Source organism: Puntigrus tetrazona, chromosome 16 (assembly GCF_018831695.1).
Source record: "Puntigrus tetrazona isolate hp1 chromosome 16, ASM1883169v1, whole genome shotgun sequence".
Taxonomy (NCBI): domain Eukaryota; kingdom Metazoa; phylum Chordata; class Actinopteri; order Cypriniformes; family Cyprinidae; genus Puntigrus; species Puntigrus tetrazona.
In genome coordinates, this window is record NC_056714.1 from 22905886 (window position 1) to 22929998 (window position 24113).

Below are 24113 nucleotides of genomic sequence, written 5' to 3' on the forward strand. Positions count from 1 at the left end.
TTTAACTGCATATGCTGTCAATAGAGCTTAACTTCTTAAAACGTCTTAAAATAGTGACATAAAATTTAGAATGAAGGTTAACAGTATATCATATAAAGAACAATACTAGAGATTATTCAGCTTTGTGTAACATTGACCTGCTCCTGCAGGGTTGAGGCATGTCTTGATGCAATCGGCATCTGGGGCTGTGATAATCAAAGTAGCTCTGTATTTACTTAGTAAACAGACTTTTCCATGTATCATAATACTTTTAGATGATTTACTCCGTTCAGAGTACAAGGATGAACAATGGTTGTTTCACTTTTTTTATCTTACCTTTTTTTCTTCTTCTTCTTCTTTTAGACACTAAATCACGATTTGCATTTCAATGTTTTGTGCTCTAAAAGTATGCAACATGTCTTCGCTTGCATCCCGTGGTCTGGTCCATCTGCCTGTTTTGACTTTTCCTGTAAAATTTCCCAGCTGCTTTGTTTATAGACGTTAGCAGCTTTTACAGAAAGTCATTCAGTGAAGTTACATCATCAGTTGTGTTCAATCTTTGTATATCAAGTTTTAAAATGTGAATGATATTTTATGGAATTAGACCTCAGGTGTTCTAAGGCTTTGCATTGGGGGGAAAAAAAGGTTTTGCATTATCTATGATGTTTTCCAGGTACACAGCTGATGATTAACATTCCATGAACTGAAGGGCTTGCACTAACAGCGCTGTGCAAAATGTATTTGAAATCTATTTTCTTCCATTTAAACCCATGAATATTAGAATTTTTGGAGGACATTGTACTATTTATTTCATGATTGATTTGTGTGATCAAAACAATATTTTCCCCTTATGTTTTTCTCGCTTTTTTATGTATTTAGTATTTCTTTTGTATAGGATGTCATCAGCAGTGCTTTATAGGTAAAACCATGATAAACTGTTGAAAGTAGTTTTAGGCCTAAAGCAAGTTATGTTTACACTTTTGCTGTAAAGTTTAACAGGCAGAATTACTTGTTGTATTTCAATGTGTTTAAAGTAAATGCTTAGAGTTCTAACTAAAAGCAGACCCAAGCACACTATACATAACACAGGTCAACAGTATGTCCCTGAGTTTTCTTGTTGTATATTTTTTACATATATATTTTTGTAATGAAACACTATCTGGGCTTGTCTTTAGTGCACTTGCAGCTACGTTTTTATCTCTGGTCAAAATAAATATTTTTAAGGTTTGGTATATCTATCAGTCTTTTTAAGGATGCATACTTTAAAACGTACATTCACTGAATGAAAAAAAAAATAGCCTCACGAGTTCCTCTGCTAAAATGCGTTTTCAGAAAGATTGTCTTTATACGGCTTCCGTACCCACGTTGACTAGCGTAACAGGCAAGCGTAAAATATTTCTTGTGTATTTGTGCACATTTTAAAAGATAATGATCTAATTTCAGATGTTGCGGTTACATTATTGTTACTTTCTTCTTATTTTCGATACTTTGAATAAGGAGGCAGCGCTAATATTAATTTAGCATGCTAACTGCGCTATATACACACAGGAACGTATGCACTTTAAATTCTTGAGAAATACTGAAGATCTGGGGAAATAGAGAAGTGACAGCAGCACAGACTGCTCAGCTGTAAAGTTTATCTCAAACATGTTTCCAGAATTGAACAGTATTCTCAATTCCACTCCAGACAGTTTTCTATCGGTAATTACACCCATTTACAAGCTTGATGTATTTAATGTAAATTACTGGATGTCATAGAGTCTAAGCATTGTTTTCTGTACTTGTAGAGTGACTTTATCCTAGTGTCAGACAGACGAGCTGATGCATCATTCCTTATTCATCACTATCTGTCTTTCTATTTACGTGGTAAGTGACACATTGTTTATCGTGAGTCTGTACTGTATATATATATATATATATATATCACTTGTAGTTGCAAATTTACTTACTGTTTGTATAATGCCTAAAGTGGACTATGCCACCGATCATTTTCTTAAACTTGTATATTTCCAGCTGGCTGTAAGGTGTGCTTCCTGGGTCTTGTGCAGTCCTTCAGTCACTACAGTGCTGTCGGTCAGAGGCTGGTAAGCTCAAATCAGCCCGCTCTATTTAGACTTTTTACATTTTTTGGGGATATTTTATTGATGACATTAAACACACTATTTTTGTGCAGGGAGTGAGTCTGGCCCAGGCAAGAGAGAAGGGTCAGCTTGTGTTTCTTGAAGGACTGAAGGATTCTGTTGGAGTTTTATTACAGGAGGACACCAGTCAAGAGACACAACCTTTGAGTTATCTCAGGCATGTGTAATATGTTATGAAAATGCAGTTTAAATACATTTTAGGAATTATTCCTCCTCCTTATGATATTATGATCGACGTATAAGAAAAATTGTTCTTTGCCTTTTTGGATTTGTTTAGGTCCCCGGGTGCTGGACTGGAAGGTCTGTTCAGATTTGTGGAACGTTCTGTGTGTCAGAATGGAGATGGTGATGCCGGTGAATCATGGGGTCCTCCGGTGTTACTCATAGATGATCTCAGTGTGCTCTTGAGTTTAGGTGTTAGTGTTGGAGGAGTGCTAGACTTTACCCTCTACTGCCAAGCCACTGTGTGTTCTGAGTTGCAGGTGAGTCAGTGTTTTTTCATCAGCGCCTGAACACTGCATCATGATATATTGACCATAAATGTCTGTTGATATCCAGGGAAATATGGTAATTCTGGTGAGATGTGAGGAGGAGGACACAGATGATGATGAAGAAGGATCAAACATGCTTCAGAGGGGACTAGTTCATCAGTCTAACTTGACTTTACATGTAGAGGGCTTACCCACAGGCTACTGCAGGGACATACACGGACAGGTGTGTTTTGTTTACACTTACTCTGTAGTACATGGCTCTGAATTAAGATTAATTTTTTGTTTTGTTTTTTTAGATGGAGGTTTGGTGGCGGCAAAAGGGAGAGACCATTTGCAACCAACAAAAAATATTTCACTTTAAAGTCCACGATAAAGGAGCATCGTTTTTCGCACGAGGGACTTCTAGTGCTGTTCTTTAAGGAATGTTTTCACATTGAATCTTACTGAAATACTGTTTGTTTTATCTAAATACATATATTTAATACATCACTAGTTGTCTTTGATTTGTTCACTTGTTTGCATTACTTGCAAATGGGGGCTTGTAAAAGTAACAACATGTATACATGTACATCAAGAACTGGAACAATGATGCTAGTAGATGCTATTGCTTAAAGAGACACAACAAAGAAGAAAGATTCATATTTAGTTTGGAAATATTTAAATATATATTTGATTTCTCACTGAGAGCTAAAATGCAATTTCGCCATGAGTTTGAAGACAAATTTGCATCTTTATTCTTTTCACTAGAGGAGACCATTAGAATCTTATGATTGTTTTTTTTGCTACATATGAGATTCTCAGCTGTAGATTAAACAGTGGTTCATCTGTGAATGAGGTATTTTCATTTACAGAAAAAATATTTGTAGATTGTGGAATAAATAACAATAAAACTTTTCACAGAGGGCGCTGTGGTGTTTTCTTTCATTGTAACTAGTATGGTGTGTTTATGTGATTCATTATGATTCATTTCCGCCAATCGGTTCCTTTGAACAGTTCGGTTCATGACTCATTAGTGGACAGGTTTAGTTCATTGCTTCAAAGGATTCGACTCAAACGATTCGTTCACGAATCAGACGTCGCTACTAAATCGTCTCTCGTGTCGGATTGTATTTCCTGCAGTGAGTGAAAAGCAAAGAGATGCAACACGCGATCAACTGGGCAATTACTATTATTACTTATTATTTTAATCAGTCTGTAGCGTTTTTGGAGTGAGCACAGAAATTGATTACGATAACTTGGAATTTTCCTATGTGTGTTTGTTTGTGTGTTTGTGTAAAACAGTCGTTAGGAGAATGTAAATAAGGAGAGAGTTGCTAAAGCGCATGTAAAGCAGCCGCCCTCCTTTTTCTGGACTGGACCGAGTTTGTTATTAGACTCCCGCACGCCTCGAACCGCGAACGAACAGCTCGGTTTCATTAGGCCTGTCAGTACTTGTCATGGGCAGTTTATATCTCTCAAGAGGTCGGTGTATTCTCCGGCAGGTGTTCTTCGGCCTACCCAGCATGCTGCGGCGGCCGTACAGCCTCGACGTGTCAGCGCAGCTCCTGCGGACTCGAGCCTTCATAGAAGGGCGCTGGGTCTCCGCGGCGTCCACCTTCCCCGTGTTAGATCCAGCCACGGGAGAAGAGATCGCCAAGGTGTCGGACTGCGGTACGAAGGAAGCTCAAGACGCCGTCAATGCTGCATACAAAGCTTTTCACCTGTGGAAGAATCACACGGCCAAGGTGAGAGGAGGGAAACGTTTTTAATGTGAGTGACTGACATCCATAAATCTTCCGCATTAACTTAGATCCCATTCTTTACTGGAATGTACTAAGCATATTTACTAAATACCATATTTACTACAGTTTCTTAAGCTTTCTGGGGTGGATGCACCTGATATCGTTTGGTAAATCCATGGTGATTTGATTTGTAACATGGTACTCTAATAAAGTACTTGAAAAAAACGTGGTACTACAATCTGATGACTAACCTTAGCTGAAGTTCCACTATTAAACTCATTATTATTATTATTATTATTATATTATTATTATTATTAATAATAATAATCACTTTAATTTATAATAATTAACTATGTAATCCCTTAACAGTGAAATTAACAGATTTCTCCTGAAAAAAGCTAAATTCTATATATTGTGTACTATAAGACCATTTGCAGGGCTGTGTTTTGCATTGCTGCATTAATTATTTTAATGAGAATTAAGCGCATTTCTCTCACAATTCCCCCTTTCTACAATGTGAAAAATCAATAAACTAATTCATAAATAATAAGAATAATACATGAAAATAAGGATAGTTCTCAAAATATAGAATGCTAAAAAAATAATCATAATAAAATTATAAACAAATAAAATATTTGTTATTTCATACAAAATATTAAGGGGGTGTATCTGTTTTTAAATGAAATATAAAAATATTACTATTTATATTAAGGATTTCATTATTACCTTCAGAATTTCTTATGTATGCATTAATGCAAGTTCTTTTGCAGGAGAGGAGCATTTTATTACGAAAATGGTTTGATCTGATCAATCAGCACAAGGAAGATCTTGCCAAGTTGATCACAGCAGAGTGTGTAGGTATTCTGACCGTTACAAAACAGGAGACGACATCTAATGTTTCCATTTACAAGTTGGTTGTAACTCAAATGTGTATACAGGGAAGCCCATGAAGGAGTCTGTCGGTGAGATGACATACTCTGCCTCCTTTCTGGAGTGGTTTTCTGAAGAGGCCAGACGTGTGTATGGAGATATCGTGGCACCTCCAGCCAAGGACCGCAAGATCCTGTTACTCAAGCAGCCGGTGGGAGTGGCTTCTATCATCACACCTGTGAGACTTCCTCCTTCATTCTGAACACATAACACCATGGGGCTGAAGGATCAACGAGTTAAACTAAAACCATTTCAAATTTACCCTTCTCACAGTGGAACTTCCCCAGTGCCATGATCACCAGGAAGGTGGGTGCAGCGCTGGCGGCGGGCTGCACTGTGGTGGTGAAGCCGGCTGAGGATACGCCTCTCTCTGCTCTGGCCCTTGCTGAGGTCTGTTTCCAGTCTACACGATAGGCATATTTTGTAGATTAACTGCTGTTCAAAAGTTTATGGTCAGTATGATTTTTATTATTCAAAAAAAGAATTCATCACGTGTCAATTAATTGGCTGGGCAAGAATTATAATCACATCCAAACTAAATGTTTTTGTCTGCATTATATGTGTGTGTATTGTGTATATTTATCATGTGTATACACATACACATACACATGCTTACACACATGTGTATATATAAAAATGAAATAATAAAAAAAAAAAAAAAAAAAAAAATATAATATATATATATATATATATATATATATATATATATATATATATATATATATATATATATATATGATACACACAATATGAATAAAAAAATATATATACACATATTATTGTTTGTATGTGTGTGTGTATATATATATATATATATATATATATATATATATATATATATATATATATATATATATATATATATATATATATATATATATATATATAAATATAAAATAAAACCTTTTATTTTGGATGCAATTAATCGTTACCAGCACTAATTAAAGGAAACAAATAATATAAGATGATGTTTCTTAAGCATCATATCAGCATATTAGAATGATTCCTGAAGAATCATGTCACACTAAAGTCAGGAGTAATGAAGCTGAAAATTCATTTATGTTTAAAATCAAAAACTGTTTATTGAAATTAACTGTATATTGAAATGAATAAATTACATTTATCGACTTTCAAAATCAATAAAAAAGCTTACATATATGTACGTGACGGAATTAATAATTCTTTTGTATTTCTTTAGCTCTCGGTTCAGGCTGGCATTCCACCTGGGGTGCTTAATGTAGTTCCCTGCTCAAGAGAAAAGACTCCCGCTGTAGGGGAGCTGCTCTGCACGGACCCTCTTGTGGCCAAAATCTCATTTACTGGCTCCACAGCCACTGGCAAAGTAAAGATCTCATTTCTATGTGCCGGCAAACATTAAATGTTTACCGTAATATATTAATCGCTTAAGTAAATGCTTTTGCAGGTACTGTTAAGACATGCTGCAGGGACGGTCAAAAGGGTCTCTATGGAGTTAGGAGGACATGCACCCTTTATTGTATTTGACAGTGCTGACGTAGATAAAGCCGTTGCAGGAGCAATGGGTTCCAAATTCAGGAACTCAGGACAGGTAAGTGTATTGCGATCTTAAGTTAATTTATGATAAATACAGTTTCTTGTTTGTTTTAGGGAGATATTTAACCTGCACATTGACCCTTGTCAAGGAAGAAAAGTCAATGTTTTTCAGAAGTAATGAGTAGTAGGTACTTAGGTACTCATAAGGTTTCAGAATCACAGCTACCTTTGAGCACCATGTAAATACTGTACTTGAGATGTTTGTCACTGTAAACAACTGTTCTCCATTTCTCACCTGTAAGCGTGTTTCTCTGCTGCAGACCTGCGTGTGCTCCAATCGCTTTTTGGTACAGAGTGGGATCCACGATGCTTTCATCGAAAAGTTGGCGAAGGCTATGGATGCTGAACTGAAGCTTGGCACGGCTCAGAGCCCACCACCACACAGGGGCCGCTCATCAACACCAGCGCCACCGAGAAGGTGCCGATACAGTACATCTGTGTCACTGTCAACAAGCACGCACTGATCATGATGGGTTTAAAGGTGTTGATCATCTGTTGTTTGCTTCAGGTGGAGAACCAGATTACAGAAGCTGTGTCACAGGGAGCTGTCATAGTTCGAGGTGGGAAGAGGCTGGAGGGCTCCTTCATGCAGCCCACCCTGCTGTCCAACGTCAACAACGACATGCTCTGCATGCGAGAGGAGACCTTTGGACCCCTGATTCCTGTTGTTAAGTGAGTTTATGCTATTTATTGGAGAATCTGATAACCACTCATTTATTTACTTCAGTTGCTTATTTAACATGAAATCTTTATCTAAATATTTCTTATATTATCAGCATAAAAAATTGAATTAGATTTTTTTTTTTAGAATATTTTATTTTCATTATTAAAATGCTATAAGATTCTTCTTTACCTTTCTTTTTTTTCACGTCCTAACATGTTTTAATGGTCTGCATGTTTCAGCGTGAATGTCTGCCAGCTGCTGACTTTTTTTTTCTTCTCCACCAGGTTCAACACAGAACAGGAGGCACTCGCCATTGCCAATGCTTCTCCTGTTGGTTTAGCAGGTTTGTCCATCTGTGCAAATTAATCTTTTTTTTTTTTTTTTCCCCTATGTAGCTTCTGATTTTACAAAGTTTTATTGGACAGTTTTGTTGAGTTTGGCCACTTCCTCACATGCTTATTTATTTATCAGCTAAGAGCGTTCCTTATTGAAGGCATGTGCAATAGACTACATTTTTCTAGTTAATTATTTTAAGAGGCAAATTACCCAATTGTAAAATACTTCTAATTTAAAACAAATACATCTAATTTTATTTATATCCTGAACGCTAAATAACAAAAACAAAGGGTTACTTTGAATATGTATTTAAATGATACTAAAATATCACACATTTTAAAATATATTCACATTAATTATCAATATAACTATAATAATATTTCACAATAATCAAGTAGTGCAAACTCTAGCTGTCTGTGTCTGGATGGTAAAGTAAAGCAAACAGCAGCTACATACCTTCTATCAGTCATCTCTCTTTTGTGCCATAACATTCAACACTGTTTTCTTTCATCAGGTTACTTTTACTCCAGAGACATCAGTCAGATCTGGCGGGTGGCTGAACAGATGGAAGTGGGCATGGTCGGCGTGAATGAAGGTCTGATCTCCACCACAGAAGCATCATTTGGTGGAATTAAACAGTCTGGAATGGGCAGAGAAGGATCTAAATATGGCATTGATGAGTATCTAGAAATAAAGTACATGTGTTTGGGGGGACTCTCTCTTTAAAGCTGCTGCTGCTGCTTATTAGCAGGCCGTATGTCATTTTCTAAGCAATACTAAAAACATGAATCCAAAAAAACACTGTTAACCACTGTCTATTAACCATATAGAACTGAAAATGACTATACAGATACATTTTATTGTCAGGATATTTGTTGCACAAATTGGTAAAAATTGTACTCTTTGAGATTCATCTGCCATCAATGTAACCTAGTTAAAATGAGATTTTTTTTTTATGCCTGAAAAATATCTAAACATTCTTTAAAGCAGGATAACTTAACTTTTAGTTCAAGATGAAATGAGAGAATATATCTTCAATATATAAAATTTGTTTTAGACCGAAAACGAGACCCAGTTTACAGTGTATAAATGTATCGCTAGGGGTAGATACAGTGAGAAATCAAAGCACAATCCTTCTTTAGAAAATCATTTAAATGTTCAGCTTACTAAGTGTTCTATTTTGTAATTCTAGAAATAGAGTAAGACTGTTAAAAATGAATCGTTGACTGTGATGGGATGTTTTGGGTGCTCATTCTGCTGGATAGAAACTTCTGAATTGAAGTACTGCAACATGGAGATTAGTCAAACAAGTTAACAAATTTGTCATTGTGGCCAAATGTTGTAAGTGCCAGTGTATTTTTTTAACCGTTCTAGTGTTGTTTTCTGAATTTTTTTTTTTTTTTTTTTTTAATTATTGTAAATATTAATTTTCTATTCAAATACCTAACTGTATTGTGAAGTGTTGTAGGTATGAAAATGTTTATAAGTATATAATTTTTTTAACTTGGGAGTGAAATTTTGCAAATAAGCAAATAAAGGTACAAAGACTACATGTACATCTGAAAGCGTTGGTAAATAACCAACTTCTGCTGTTCGTTTAGTTCTAATTTTCATAAATAATATAAAATTAAGCCCGAATATGCACATTAACAAACAGAATTGCACTGTTATTTTTAATGTAGCTCATTTTCATTGCATTTCTGAATGATTCTGTAAATATTGAACATATGGTTATAAAACAGCCTTAACCTCTGTAAAGGGCCATATGTCTTTAATTTTTGCATCTCCAGCTGCATTAAACAAAGAATATAAGAAAAAATGCATCTCCTTGTCACAATATGCCTGATACAGATGGCTTCTATTGCAATACCAGATAAAGCAGGCATTTTTAAAAGGTCGTAAAACCAGAATGCTATAAAGACAAAGACCAATATACAGTATCAGGCCAAGACTGAAATACCGACAAACCATAACAAAATGAGTGCGTTTCAATCAGGCACATAAACATTCAGAAAATTCAGTAAAAATAAAATATTTTGCATAAAGAAGAATGGTCTTTGCTTTCTTTTTCATTTTGCTTTTCTACGCATCAGTTATTTGAAACCTCTTCCCAAAATGTACCACAGAAGCATCATATAAATAGCAAAATAACTGATGTCAATTGCTTGCACCGCATCACTGAAACATACAAGCATTATTAAGAACATATCGAGGGCTACTGTGACTGTGAGAATTGAACGACGTGTCTTCTTATATTCAAAAAGACTATGCTATTGGTAATTGAAAGTATCGTTGAGTGAATATTCATCACATTCAGTAGTTTTGCAGGCCGCTTGTTCAGCCAGTCTTTTGTCTGCATCTGTATTTTTGGAACATTCAACAGTACCCCTGCGCTGTAAATATTCATATGAAGAAATGTTCACGTGTCCATGTGAGACTCAACCCTCCACGGGACAAAGGCTGAGAGTGTCTCCATTTCTGACCGCTCCATTGGCTCTGTTCCGAGCTTTCCCATAGTTGAAAAGGTTGTCCTGCTCGCTGTCCAGCTCTGATTCTGACATCATCAGGCTGGAGTTGTGCTCTGTGCTCCTGTGTTTAATGTCTAATGATGACAAAGGCAGAAAGGTGAATGCAGTAACTAGAATTATAAGCCTCAAGAAAGAAAGAACTCCAAAGAGCATCACTTTTTTATTTCTTCACCGCAAAGTTACTGTGGTATAAGATAAATCAGGGGTGAAACTTACTATACTTTGGCTGAAGCTCCATTCTCTCCTGCTCGTCCATGTTGTCTAGTATTGTGTACTTGGTTTTCTTCCTCACTTTAGTGCGTCTCCCTCTACAACAGTCCAAACATGAATATAGAAACCACAGGAGATAAGATTTTTGTGTCATTCAAAACAGGTTTCTTTCCCATACAACAAAAAATCAATTGTAATAAACAATTATAATAATTACTAAAACCGTACAGGATTCTAATTAGAATTTCTATCTTTATTTTGGAACCATTCCTATAAGATTCCTATCTATGACTTTCTATACAAAGGATTTAGTTCTTATCCTGTTCATTTTCTCGGTGGCAAGCTGTTTAATGAGACAGCATACACAAAAGGGAATTATTTAAAAAGCCAATGGATCCCAGAAAAAAATTAAAAAACTAAACTCATAGGAATCTAGAGTCTTATAAGAATCTCATTATGATAGAAATTCTAATTAGAACAATTTTCCTATTGGAACCCTTCAGGATTTTTGACAAGGAATAAGAAAAACTGGGGCATTTCAGCTCATAATTCAAAATATCTTATTTTGTGTTCCAAAAGGGTGTCATATACAGGGTTGAAATGACATATTATGACAAAATTTAGTACTGAACATGCAGTAGTGGCAGGATGCTACTATTCAAATACTACTGTTCAAAACTTTTGTGTTGGTAAATTTATTTACCAGTAGCACTGTGAAATATTACTATAAATTTGTAATAACTTCTATTTTAATATATTTAAAAAACCCTTTCCCATAACAGCAAACCTTATTTTAAAACTGTTGTGTTGCTTAATATAAAAACCATTGCAGATTTTTTAAAGGATTTTCTGATTAAAAGGAATTTCAAAAGAATGGAATGTGATTAATAAATAGTTTAAAAGAACAGCATAAATGTCTGACATGTTTGCTCAGTATTCATTCCTTTAAAAAGAAAAAAAATTACCTAAACTTTTGAACAATAGTGTATATAACATAACTCGTGCCACATATTTAAACAGAGTTTGTCTACAGTACATGCAGTAATGGAATCTTTATCACCTTTTACAGCAGCAGATACAAATCCAGCTGATGGACAAGAGGAAAATTATTGTCACAAAACAAGAGATTGTGACATACAGCACGCTCCAGTCTGTGAAAGGAGACAGAAGATTAGCACTCAGCCTTTCCATCCCTGTAAAACATTCTAATGTTTTCATAATATAACATCAGTAGTATCCTTAGATTATTTAGCAAAGTGGAAGGCATTAATAAAGGTGTAACGTTAGCAAAATTAAATGGGAAAAAACTGTCCATTTTCAGCAGTATAGCATGTCTTCATGAACCTCCTGCTATCTTGCAGCTTGAAATTTCAAAGAGGTCACGCTAACCGCAATTGCTCTCGCCATCATCAAGGAAGTGGCGAATGGGGTTCTCCATCCAAAGAGGGTCACAGGAACAGCTCTTTGTAACGGGATCACACTGACCACGTCCAGAACACAGCAGCAAACACACTGAAAAATTCACAACCAGGATAAAATCGGAACCATTGCATTATCAAACTTTTTATTTATTATATGGCTGTTCTCAGATTTAATAAAATATAATAGGAAGAAAAGTCACTTACCGACTGTGTCTACTCTTAAGACTTTAAAGAGCAAGAAGTCAGTTTTTCTCGTAACAGCTGGTTTCTTAGCAGATGAGAAAGCTTAGGTCCTGGAATTGTACCATCAGGACCCAGGACTGAGAACCTAAATACAGTGCTAAACACAAAGAAACACATGCTGACTTTATCTAAACTAGTTAGTCTCTAGTAATTAACATTAGCTTTATATAAGAAGCCCACAAGTTCTCATTTAGACTGGTTCTGTTAGTTTGGTTATTGTATATGTGTAGTACCTGATGTCTGACTGGCCATGCAGACCCTTCAGTGCAATGTCTGAGTCCAGAACATGCAGTAATGCGGCCAGCTGTCTCACTACCGTCTCTTTCTGCTGCTGACTGACCTGAGCCACACCCACCTGCAGCTCAAGCTCCACCTCCTCTCGCTCGCGTGGATCTGCACACAAGTATCAATGGCAGCAAACGAGCAATATGTAAATTGAAAACAAAATGACTTAATATAAGAATATGCTATGAAAGTGTTTTTGGAAATAGACTCATTCTATAAAAGCTGAGTTTTACCAATTTGGAATCCATTCAGCTGATCTCCAAGTCTGGTGATAGCACTTTTAGCATAGCTGGGGACTATTTTTGCTTGGTATCACTGCGCCTGCTGAAGCCATGGTATGGCAGCAAACTTCATTGATTATTATGCCAGAATGAGAGTGTGGTTTCTAATCGTATCGACCTAGAAACTTTTCATTTTCCGCCGGTCTTAGTACACAATATAACTACAGAAAAGTCATTACAATCATTTTTGATCTAATTGGATACAGTAATCTATGCTAAAAGTGTTATCGCCAGACCTATAGATAAGCTGAATGGATTTATCAAAATAAGGTTTATTAAGTATAACATCATTCTGAAATACTGTACACTGATACACTGAAATACACTGGTGTTGATACTGTCTAGCCTATGAATTTTCACTTTCTCATCTGAACAAGTAACAAGTCTGCCATTTTTTTTTCTGGGAAAAAGTATTTCTATAAATCGTGCTACCAATGGTTGTTAAATTCAATGATCGGTTAGCTCATATCACTTTTAAGCAGTGCAAATTATTATTATCGTTAGACTTTGTTCTCAAATTGTTAATGTTAACAACATCAGCATGAGGTTAGGTAATAAAATAGTTTTGTACTCCGGCTAGTTATGTACTTTCTCAAAAATTTATTTTGGAACATTTTTAACCAAAAAATGTATGAACTGTAGCTTTAAGAAATTAATACCTTTATTTGGCAAGAATGCCAATTAATCAATTAATCAAAAGAGATGTTCAAAAGATATTTGCTATGTTACAAAAGAAAAATAAATGCTTTTTTAATTTTATATTCATTAACGAAAGAATGAAAGAATTGTTCATATGTAAAATATTATGAATTTTACTGTATATTAATCAAATAAATGTGTGATCTTAAAAACATTAAACATTTGCCCTGAACCCAAACTTCTAAATGGTAGTGTACTCTGAACATCTAGCAACTGTTTTCCTACCAGGGCGTACTTCCACGGTGGCTGTAGCCATGCTTGAGCGGCCCTGGACATCCGTGGCCCGGAGCTGGAAGAGGTACGTTCCTTCTACCAGGTTGGCGAGGTAAAGGAAGGCCTCATGGTCTGAACCATATAACACATCCTACTCTCAATAGATGTGAAACAAAAGAGATTATCAGGTAAAACACTGAGCTGCTGCAAATGTTACAAAAAGAAACACAAATATCTCACTCACCCCGGCAGCGGGGCTCTGTTCATCTCTGACCCAAAGAAAAGACACGTTTGCTGTTCCGCTGTTGGATACGGAGCCCTGAGCACCAGAGAGTTGTTGGGTAGAGTGAGCGTGTGGCTGCCGCTGGCATGGGCGACCAGTGGCAAGCTTTTTGCTGTGAATTTAATAACATAGGTCTTAAAATGTTTTTAATTTTGAACAGATTACCCACAGTTGTTTTTTATTTACCATGAAATCATTTTAAAATAAAATAAAAAATTTTCATTAAATATTTCTTTTTAAAAGCGTTCTTGTGATGTCTTTCTTTAAAATAAATGCCATTTTCTGACATGCATTTTAAATGTAGATACAAAAAGCATGTTGCTTGTATTTATACATTTCAGTCTCCTCACCTTCTTTAACCATGACAGTCAGGACTGCGCTGTCTGTTTCTCCCTGCTGATCTGTCACAGTCAGCCTGAACCTGTAACTCCCAGATCTCAGGCCACTCGCTATGGCAACTGCTTTATTGGCATCTTTTATCTTCAAGCCTGGAGGGCCACTTCATGGTTACATATGAGGAGAGTCGTAATGGCACATCAATACACTTTTTACCAAAGTCCTTTACTATTCATGCAAAACTAATTGTTTTAAATTGTCTGTAGGGCAAATATTCAGAAGCAGGATGAAGCAATAACAGATCCTGCTGCATCACATATGCATCACTTGTTACATTATTTATGGAGCTGGGATTTTTGTTAATCGATTCTCTTGTTTCAATAAATAAGATTTAATACATTTTCAAGACGTCACGTTTAAAGATGTCCTGTGATATTTTTCATGCTTTAAACATATGTAAAAAAATGCCTGTGTAAACTACTTTTAAAAAGTTTTTTTCTCATGAAATTAGTGCTTTTACTCACCAAGTATGCATTAAACTGACCAAATTTAAAGTGTCAAATTGAATTTAAATTATCACAGTACTTTAGTTTATTTTTAATCTTGAAAAAGGTATCATGGTTTCCACACACACAAAAAACTGAGCAGCACAACTGTTTTTAACACTAATAATAAAAATAAATATTTCCTAAACACCAAATCAGCCTATTATAATGATTGCTGAAGTTTGGTGGTATGGTAAAATTCAGTTTGCCTAAAAATCACAGAACAATTTTTTACTCCAAACTTATGAATTGTAAACAAATGTTTATATAACAAAATAATGCACTGTGTATATGTGTATGTATATGTATGCATATACATATAATAATATAATTAATTTACATATATTTGCTAACAAATTGTTTAGTCCACGAACCAGCTCATTGTAAAGAACCAACTGCTAATTCATTTATTCATTGCCCAAACATTACTAGTTATACCAAGTCAGTGTGTTTGTACCTGATCAAGTCCCACTGGTAGCTGACGATGGCCATATCGTCAGTGCTGTTGCTGCCATTCAACACGATGCTGTTGACTGGGAGGATGATCTGCCGTTCTGGTCCTGTTATAGCGACTGGTGCTTTGTTTGCTACCAAACACACAAAAAAAATCAGTTATAAAAGATGCATAGTTTTTCTTCATACAAACTGATAGGTGAAGTTGTTTTACCAGGCAGCACAGTGACTGAGACGGTGTCTGAATCCTGTTGACCTCTGGAGTCAGTGACTGTTAGCTGAAACATATACCGACCCTCCTGGAGATCAGATAGCTGTAGGACCGGTGATCTTGCATCCTGAAAACAAGTAGCATTTGAACACATTAACTCAACATCAACTCCTGAACATTTTTGTCAACCAAAATTCACAAATTACATCACAGTTGCTTCATTCAATACAATTTAAAGTACAAGGACCCGCAGAACTAATATTTATCTTATAAATTCCAAAAAGTGTCCTTAGCAATGAAAAAAAACAACTTCAGAGCATTTATGTACAAGGTACACACATTTATGTACTTGGTAAAGTAAATCTTACCTGCATCGTGATCCCTTGGGTCAGGCTGCTGGGACGGAGAGTCCAGAGGTAGCTTGTAATGGCATGGTCATCCGTGCTGTTGTTACCCCACAAGGTGAGGTAGTTGACAGGCAGGGTCACGACACGGTCACTGCCTGCTCTGGCCCGAGGAGGGTCATCTTTTGGCATGCTGACTTTACTGTGGCATTGCTGAGTCGGCCAGCCCATCGGAATCAGACACCGTCAGCCTAATGTTGGCCAAGCAAAAATCAGGTCAGGATGAAGTTAACGAAGTTAAGCCAAATTAAAAAAGGCCCCAGAGGAATTAGCCACCAAAGATTTCAACAGCTTCAGAGAAAGAATGAAAATTTAAATCTGCACAGGCCTATTCTATCCTTAAGCTCTTAACAAGTCCTTACTTGAAGGTATATTCTCCTGGTGAAAGATTTTGTAGCTGCAGTACAGGTGTATCCACAGGGCCTTCAGGCTTCCAAATAGGGCCGTCTACCTTCTCCCACATGTAACTGACGATTCCAGCATCATCCATACTCTCTGGAAAGCATCAGGATGTATGTTTGGTTAAAAACTCATGACTTACATGATGTAATAAGACAACAGAGAAAAACTGACACAAGCTACATACCACTGCCATTAATGATGAAGATGGAGCCTTCTTGGAAAAGCACATCTTGGCTCTTGGGCAAAGTGATGGGCTTTTGGAGGCTTGTTTATATTCACTGCTACAGATTGAAAAAACCCCACATAAACATTATCTGTGCTATAAGTAATATTAAAGCAAGAACTAAAGAAGGTGCAGGTGTACCAGGGTGTACTGTGAAGTTCACAGCACTTTCTCCATAAGCTTGTTGCGCTTTCACACACACTCTGACAGTATAAACACCCTCTGAAAGCTGCAATAAAAGAAAAGTTTTTTTTAGAAACACAACCGTCTCATCTTTTAAATTATCACTTGACAGTCACAGTGAAAGTGACAAGGATTTGAATCTCACTTCTGTAATTCTGACAGACTTGTTGTGCTGTCCATCTATTACTCCACGATGTCCGTCCTCTGAGGTTACCAAAGTCCACTCATACGTGTAAAGAGCTTCTGATGAAAAATGCCCCATCAACTTCACTTTAAATGCATAATCATAATTCAGAAATGCACATTATTCTAAATACAGAAGGCCATACCTGCAGTGTCATCGTAATTTACAGAAGCAGTTAGTTCAACAGTATTTCGAGGGAGTGTTGCTTCCACAGGGCCACTAATGGACACAGTCAGGGATCTTACTGAACACAGAGAGTGTGTGAAAAGAAAGCATAAAATAACCTGAGTAATAATAATAGTGATGCTTGCGTTAGCAGTGCATCAGTAGCACCTGGTTCTTCTGAGATCATTCGTGGTGTGGCCTCAGTGCTGGGTGAAGTAATGAAGGAACTGGCTGTGCTTGACCCCGATGGCTCTGTGCTGACGTCTTGCAGGACGTTAGGGGCAGCAGCTGCAGAGGAAATGTTCTCCGGGTCTTCTTCAGCCTTTAATGATAAATGAAAAATAGCTTTTCTCAATTATTTAGCTGTGTCAACACAAAGCTTGTAAGGTGACAGTGGGCACCAGCAATGCAATAAAATGCAATTAAAAGATACAAATTAGGGCTGGGCGATAATTCGATAACGATAATTTTCACGATATAAATTTTCTCGATAACACGATAATGACAGTTCGATAAGCGCTCGATAATGTTTACGCACTATACGTAACGCTGCGCACGCATTTTGCAGCCTGCGCTTCTGGATGCCACACGCAGTGTTAGTACTATACAGCCATACAGTGTCAGTTGCACGTGTTGGAGGAGTAAGAAAAATGAGCGACAGTGAAGAAAATGCACCGTCCACGACTAGCTCGCAGGTCACAGACTTAGTTGACAAGAAAGGTCACTCAACTTCAGTAGTCTGGAGCTATTTTGGTTTTTTGCAATCCGACACAAAACAGAGCGACGTGCACTGCAAACTGTGCAGACGACTCGTGCCATCAAAAACAGGCAACACCACAAACCTCTTTCATCATTTAAAACAACGTCACCCTTCAGAATACGAAGATGCAAAGAAATTACAGACCCAAACAAGTGTTGGTAAACGTCGTGGACCATCTACAAGCATCAGCGCAACTACCCAGCAGAGTCTCATGTCGTCATTTTCGAAAGCCGTGCCTTATGAGAAAAAACAAAAGACATGGAGACATCACAAAAGCAGTTGCATATTGCATTGCAAAAGACATGCTTCCCATTAGTCTTGTCGAAAATGAAGGATTTAAGAATCTTATCCACGTTCTTGACCCCAGATACGAACTACCGGGCCGAAAACATTTCTCGCAGACAGCGCTTCCACGGCTATATACTGAGTGTAGGGAGACGGTAGAGCGGCATCTGCAAAATGTACAATTCTTCGCTACTACTTCGGATATATGGTCCAGTCGCACATCGGAGCCTTATCTGAGCCTTACAGTTCATTTTATAGACGAAGACTGGAATCTTCAGAGCAAATGCCTTCAAACAGCTTATTGTCCTGAAGATCATACAGGTGAAGTTATTGCCCAAGAATGACTGAAGCACTCACCTCCTGGGGCTGAGTGAAACCAGACAAGTATGTATCACAACTGATAGTGGTGCAAACATGGTAAAAGCTGCATCGCTCAATAAATGGACACGACTTCAGTGTTTTGGACATCGACTACACTTGGCTATTGGTAAGCATTAGTCTCCGTATTCCATCTAATAACAAAAAGTTATAGAAATAATAATAATGATGATGAATTTTAAATCAATATTGTATTTAGGGTTGCAACAACGAATCGATTAAATCGATTAAAATTGATTACTAAAAGTAGTAACTTTTGGGAGTAACGTTAACTTATGAATTTACGTGCTGAATCTTGCGTTGTGTGTTAAAATTTTGAATTAAAACGGAAAAATAAAATAAAAGGGATACATCTGTCATACAGCGTTATTGTGGCTGCGTGTGTCACGTGACAAACATGACGCGTAGCCATGGAAACATTAAAGGTGAACGTTCTAAAATTACGGTCGCCTAAAAATTCACTCCTACACTGCAAAAAGCTTTTTTACTTAGTAATTTTGTCTCGTTTCCAGTCCAAATATATTAAAAAAATCTTAAATCAAGATTACTAGACAAGAAAAAATGGCATGAGAAAATTAAGAGATGCTTAAAACTTCTGTTTGAGATGCTTTAAATTCTTTTTTGGAGTGCACTTTCTAAAGATTTTAGTTCTGTTTGAATAAAAATTAATGCTTTAATTGTTTTTTTTGTTTTTATCCAATTGATCGATTAACTAAAAATAATCGACTGACTAATCGATTATTAGAATAATTGTTAGTTGCAGCCCCAGTTGTATTATTGATGTGTTCTTAAATGTTAATGATTACAAGAAAGAAGCCATATTTAAAACTGAAATGCATAATTTAGCCTAAATATTTAATGTGGAGTAGTAGTAGTAATGATGCTGATATAAAAAGCTAATTTATATAGTGCTGATGGCCTTGTGCTGCTCAATTGTTGCTACAGTATATTATATATATTTTTCTTTACATATTGTGGATACATTTGAAAAAATATTGTGTTGAAAAAGACAAAGTAAGTATCTATTTCCATTCCTTCCTCAGAGAAAGCGGGAAGGACAAGAGGGTGGAACGAGCTGTCGGGCTGTGTAAAAAGTAGTGGCTGCCTTCTCTTTCTCTTGGAAAAAGAAAAGAGACCTTGTGACTGCTTAGGAAGAACTTAAACTGCCCAGACACAAGATGGTGACAGAATCACCTACCAGGTGGGGCTCACGCCAAAAGATGGTGGCCAGGGTGATTGAACAGCACAAGGCTATCAGTCAGGTACTCACTGCTGACAAGAAAACCAGACACTTGGTGCCTACCTGGCAGGACATTGACGTTTTGGAGTCAATAAATGAGGGCTTGAAACCACTTCTTGAGTTCACAGATTCACTGTCTGGTGAATCTTATGTGAGTGTGTCCTACCTTAAGCCTGTGCTGCACCTCTTCAAAACAGAGGTCCTGAAACATTCTGATGATGACACACAGCTCACAAAGGACATAAAGACAGTAGTCATAGACTATCTCAGTGAGAAGTATGATGAGGAGATAACAGATGAACTGCTTGATATGGCATCCTTGGTTGATCCAGCGCTTCAAGACTCAATATATCAGGCCAGAGAAAATTGAGGGAATCAAACAAAGAGCAGTTTCTGAGATTCTGAATATGGAAGGAGACCAAGGTCCATCCACTTCACAGGCTTCATACAGAACAGAAGAAATGGAGGCAGAGGGGGGAGCTGCTGCAGCTGTTCCTGCCAAGAAGCAGAGGAAGTCACTTGGCAGTTTTTTTAAGAGGCCATCCCCCAGCAACACAGGACTCACTGACATGCAGGTAGTGGAGATGGAGCTGGAGCACTACCTCATGGCTCCAGATGCAGACAGTGAAACAGAACCCCTGGATTGGTGGAAGATGTATGACAAAAATTTCCAAAAGTAAGCCAACTAGCAAGCGTTACTTGTGTATCCCTGCTACCAGCTCCCTTCCGAGAGGCTTTTAGTACTGGAGGAAACATTGTGACCTGTCATAGAGCAGCTTTAAAACCTGAGACTGTAGACAGACTTGTCTTTCTTGCTTGCACGTAACTTGTAGGGAAATGTCTTTGGCTGTTGAAAACTTGAGCAGTAAATGCTGAAAAATGGTTAAGATTGTTCTTTTGTTTATTATTTTTTTTTATTTATATTGTCAGACAGCTCAAACATTTTACAAAATGTGTTAAATCAGCTGCACAAAGGGATTGGCATGCTGAAAAGATTTGTCTATTCTCATTTTTGTTGGAAGATAAATATACTTAATCACTTTAACTCTACATTTACAGTCAGAGCCATGTTACAAATGTTGTATAATTTTACAGTTCTTATTTTTTTATAAAAACGTTTTATATATTCTATTAATATTAATAATATTATTCTATTGATGTTGATGTAACTAGTAATATTCAAATCTGTATCTACCTCAATTGATCATTGTTTGAAAATTATTTGTCATGTTCTGACAATAAACTATAAATAATAATTAATTGTCTGGTTTTTCTTTTATTCAGGAGAAAAAAACCTGCCTTTAAAATCGCTAGATATAAAGATTTGACATTTATCGTGATAATTATCGATATCGACTGATAAGGAAAAAATTATCGTGATAATTTTTTTTGCCATATCGCCCAGCCCTAATACAAATGAATACAAAGTTAAATAAAAAGTTACTCTGAAATTACATGTTCTTTCCAGATTTCACACAGCAGATGAGACATGAAAGCACTTGGCCAGAGTGAGAATGCATTTAAGACACCATGTTTCCCAATGACACCACAACATTAAAATAGAATCGTGACATTTCAAGTGATGATGAATTGGCAGCTATGTAAAAAAACAGTTCTTTTAATTTTTGATTACCATGCCAACAGCCTTTTCAATTTTATATTGAATATTTAAATGTTTATGTAATCTACACTTTATAAGATACACAGATAACTCTTTTTTCCACAATTTTCAAAAATCACGTATCATGTTTTTTTATGCTTTTTGTGTTAGTTGGCTGTTTTTTTGTTTATTTAGTTTTTCTTAGCCTACTAAAAATAACCCAACTGCAGTTTAATTGAGATTAATTGGAATGCACGATGAAAAGATAAAAATTCAAAAATTCAAAAAAATGTTAAAACTATTTGCAATTATCTATTTTTGCAAATTAGCTCTTAAAATATTACATATGTGCTATATACTGTATATACTATATATTACATATGCACTATATCAAATATTTCATTTATTCCTATGATAATAAAGATTACATTTTAGCAGCTATTACTCTAGTCTTGTTTCTCAATCTTTGATGAACAGAAGTTCAAAAGAAGATTTTTTTCAAATAGAAATATTTTGTATCAGTCTAAATAACTATACTTTTGCATGAATCTGTAACACTCACCCTTGTGTTAAGTGTTGTGATTACTGGGGGTATAACATCCGAATCTGCTTCAATAGCTGATTTGCTTTCATTCCTCGCTTCTGGGAAGTGACTTGGAGGAAAGGGGCTGCTTTCGAGAGGGCCCTGCACTGTCGTCAGTCTCTCTGTCTCTGATTGGTTGAATTCCTCTTTTCCTTGAACAATTGGCCAATCATATAGCCCAGGCCTCTCTTCTTGCTCTACTGTTGCAGCATCTCTGTCTTCAGCTCTTTTGTCCTCCAAACTTCGGAAACTCTCGGCATACTCTGAATCAGTGTTGTCCAAATCCTGAATGCCTTCTAACAAGGCAAGGTCCTTCATGGGGTCCCCCGAACCCCTGTGCCTGGGCAGGGGCTGCCAGTGGTTTGGGAAAGATTCTCCTCGAACCAGGGATTGCAGAACGAGTGTTTGCGGGGGCCCACGCTGCAGAAATGCCAGGAGAGAGTCAGTACCAGGTCTCTGCTTCGGCTGGCAGTTCTCTTTGCGCTGGCAACTAAGGACATAGCAGCGACCCTCAAAAAACCAGGCTAGGTCACAGCCTGAGAGATCGCAACAGGCCCCTGCACACTGGGCCAGAGATGACACATCTGGAACACGCAAAATACTGCTGCTCCTCAGCTCCGGAGACACTACACTCTCAGAGTAGGTTGCAGCCTGCCAGCACTGTCCCGATACTGCATCAAAAAAACACAACAAACGCGTGGTGAAATAAATATCGGAGTTTGGCATTTTAGTTATTAGTTATATTAGAGTCTGTTATTTTCCAGTGTCTTTCATGTGCTGAAATGATGACAAATGAAATGGCAGCTTGATATGTTAAGCACATGCCAGATGGCAGAATCTGTTAAGAAAATTTGTGAATTTCTGAGGCCTCAAAAATAAATTGATCAACACCTGTTGAAAAAATGTAAACAATTTACAATACTTTCTGCTCTCTGTTATTGTGTAAATACTTTTAGCAAGTAAAGGAAAGGGTCTTCTAAAAATGAACTTATTATTATAAATATTATTATAGCATTTACTGGAACCAAATTCAATTGTAAAATGGTTTTCACCTCCTTATACAATACTATAGTAACCATAAAAAGCCTGATGTATTACTTATGATACAAAACATAAAACCTATATGTAGATTTTTTTTTCATATAATTCATCTAAATGTTCGATAAACTATGTGTCACTGAAAAAAATCTGATATATATTATACAAAAGTCAGGTTTTGCCTGCTTAAGTTAAAGGCGTCAACAACATCAACATACTTCACAACCTAAGCTCTTTTTATTCTATTTATGGATTCCAACCATAATCCAGAATGGCAGAGCAGACTTGTCTTAGTGGTGATGTATAGATATATATGCAGAAATATACTTGCCTCTGATACAGAAGAGCAAGACAAGCGAGAGAACAGGTGAGAAGAAGTTCATGATGGCACTGCTGCTTTTTCACAGCGATGGATTCTGACGGTCATTCCCTCTTCAAACTTAGGTTAAAGGCTGGGCGGACAAGAGCTCAAGTATCACAAACAAACTGGACAAAAATAACAGGAAAGCAGCATCAATCAATTAATACTAATTCACAGCAATTCTAGATCCTATTTGTGGCTGGGCCTTGTGTGATTTGACAACCACCCTTCCATAGCAACCAGCCCCTACGGCTCAGATACCTCTGGAGAATTCTTACATGTTGTACATTATACTATCTGCTGTATGTACATTATAATTTTACCGCCACTAGCTGTTACATAAAACAAGCAAACCACTAAACACAAGAGGGCTAAATAGAAAGCTACTGTGGGTTGTAGCTGTACCAGCTGGATGTGACGCTCTTATGCAAGCATCTGTTTCCATGGCATCGAGAATCAGCTTCCGCGCTGCTGCTCCATAGCGAGCTCGCGCTGGAAACACGCTGCTGGAGTAACGTCGGGATGCAGGTCTGGCTTTGTGGCAGTTCTGTTGAGATGAAGGTCTGATATTGCTGGAGAGATGCTGAGGTGTATGTCTGCGCGAGGGAGCGTGTCAGCAGAGCAGACAAGAGACCAGCAGGGCGGAGGGAGGGAGACACGTGACGTCATCTCTGTGACGCTGCAGAAACACAATACATCCTTGAATCGGTACGGCTTGAGGCATTTTTATTTATTTATTTATTTATTTTTACGTATTTTTCATAA

General features: G+C 36.9%; 3 protein-coding genes across 4 annotated transcripts; 2 read left to right on the forward strand and 1 right to left on the reverse strand.

The window, feature by feature from the left end:
- The first annotated feature begins 1327 nt into the window (after positions 1–1327).
- On the forward strand, positions 1328–3100 carry elp6 (elongator acetyltransferase complex subunit 6). Of its 2 annotated transcripts, XM_043260052.1 has the most exons (8): positions 1329–1360; positions 1528–1680; positions 1767–1845; positions 1993–2063; positions 2153–2277; positions 2398–2602; positions 2679–2834; positions 2908–3100. In XM_043260052.1, the coding sequence occupies exons 2-8, from the start codon at positions 1627–1629 to the stop codon at positions 3028–3030; spliced, it is 813 nt and encodes a 270-aa protein (XP_043115987.1). In that variant the 5' UTR covers positions 1329–1360; positions 1528–1626; the 3' UTR covers positions 3031–3100. The 2 variants fall into 2 exon arrangements, with proteins under 2 accessions (XP_043115986.1, XP_043115987.1); XM_043260051.1 differs by having other exon boundaries at positions 1328–1680.
- Positions 3101–3649: 549 nt separating this feature from the next.
- Positions 3650–9592, forward strand: LOC122359863 (succinate-semialdehyde dehydrogenase, mitochondrial-like). The gene is given in 11 exon segments (XM_043260053.1): positions 3650–4335; positions 5103–5190; positions 5271–5440; positions 5536–5652; positions 6461–6604; positions 6686–6829; positions 7095–7188; positions 7191–7252; positions 7343–7506; positions 7783–7841; positions 8349–9592. Coding segments are annotated over 11 exon segments (1542 nt in total). The 5' UTR covers positions 3650–4047; the 3' UTR covers positions 8561–9592.
- Positions 9593–10081: 489 nt separating this feature from the next.
- LOC122359864 (dyslexia-associated protein KIAA0319-like) lies at positions 10082–24032 on the reverse strand. Its single transcript, XM_043260054.1, is given in 25 exon segments — positions 10082–10436; positions 10579–10670; positions 11633–11723; positions 11962–12084; positions 12198–12239; positions 12242–12333; positions 12470–12629; positions 13727–13865; positions 13959–14035; positions 14038–14109; positions 14348–14496; positions 15336–15465; positions 15546–15669; positions 15911–16088; positions 16090–16137; positions 16309–16441; positions 16533–16599; positions 16601–16629; positions 16713–16800; positions 16900–16997; positions 17084–17182; positions 17272–17425; positions 21929–22620; positions 23319–23439; positions 23754–24032. Coding segments are annotated over 24 exon segments (3093 nt in total). The 5' UTR covers positions 23371–23439; positions 23754–24032; the 3' UTR covers positions 10082–10272.
- Positions 24033–24113: the final 81 nt, after the last annotated feature.

Excerpts from the sequence above, each read along its gene's own strand:
- elp6 (XM_043260051.1), top strand. The coding sequence starts at position 1,627 with ATGTTTCCAGAATTGAACAGTATTCTCAATTCCACTCCAGACAGTTTT. Across the intron at positions 1,681-1,766 it reads CTCCAGACAGTTTTCTATCG|AGTGACTTTATCCTAGTGTC; the intron begins GTAATTACACCC and ends CTGTACTTGTAG. Across the intron at positions 2,278-2,397 it reads CAACCTTTGAGTTATCTCAG|GTCCCCGGGTGCTGGACTGG; the intron begins GCATGTGTAATA and ends GGATTTGTTTAG.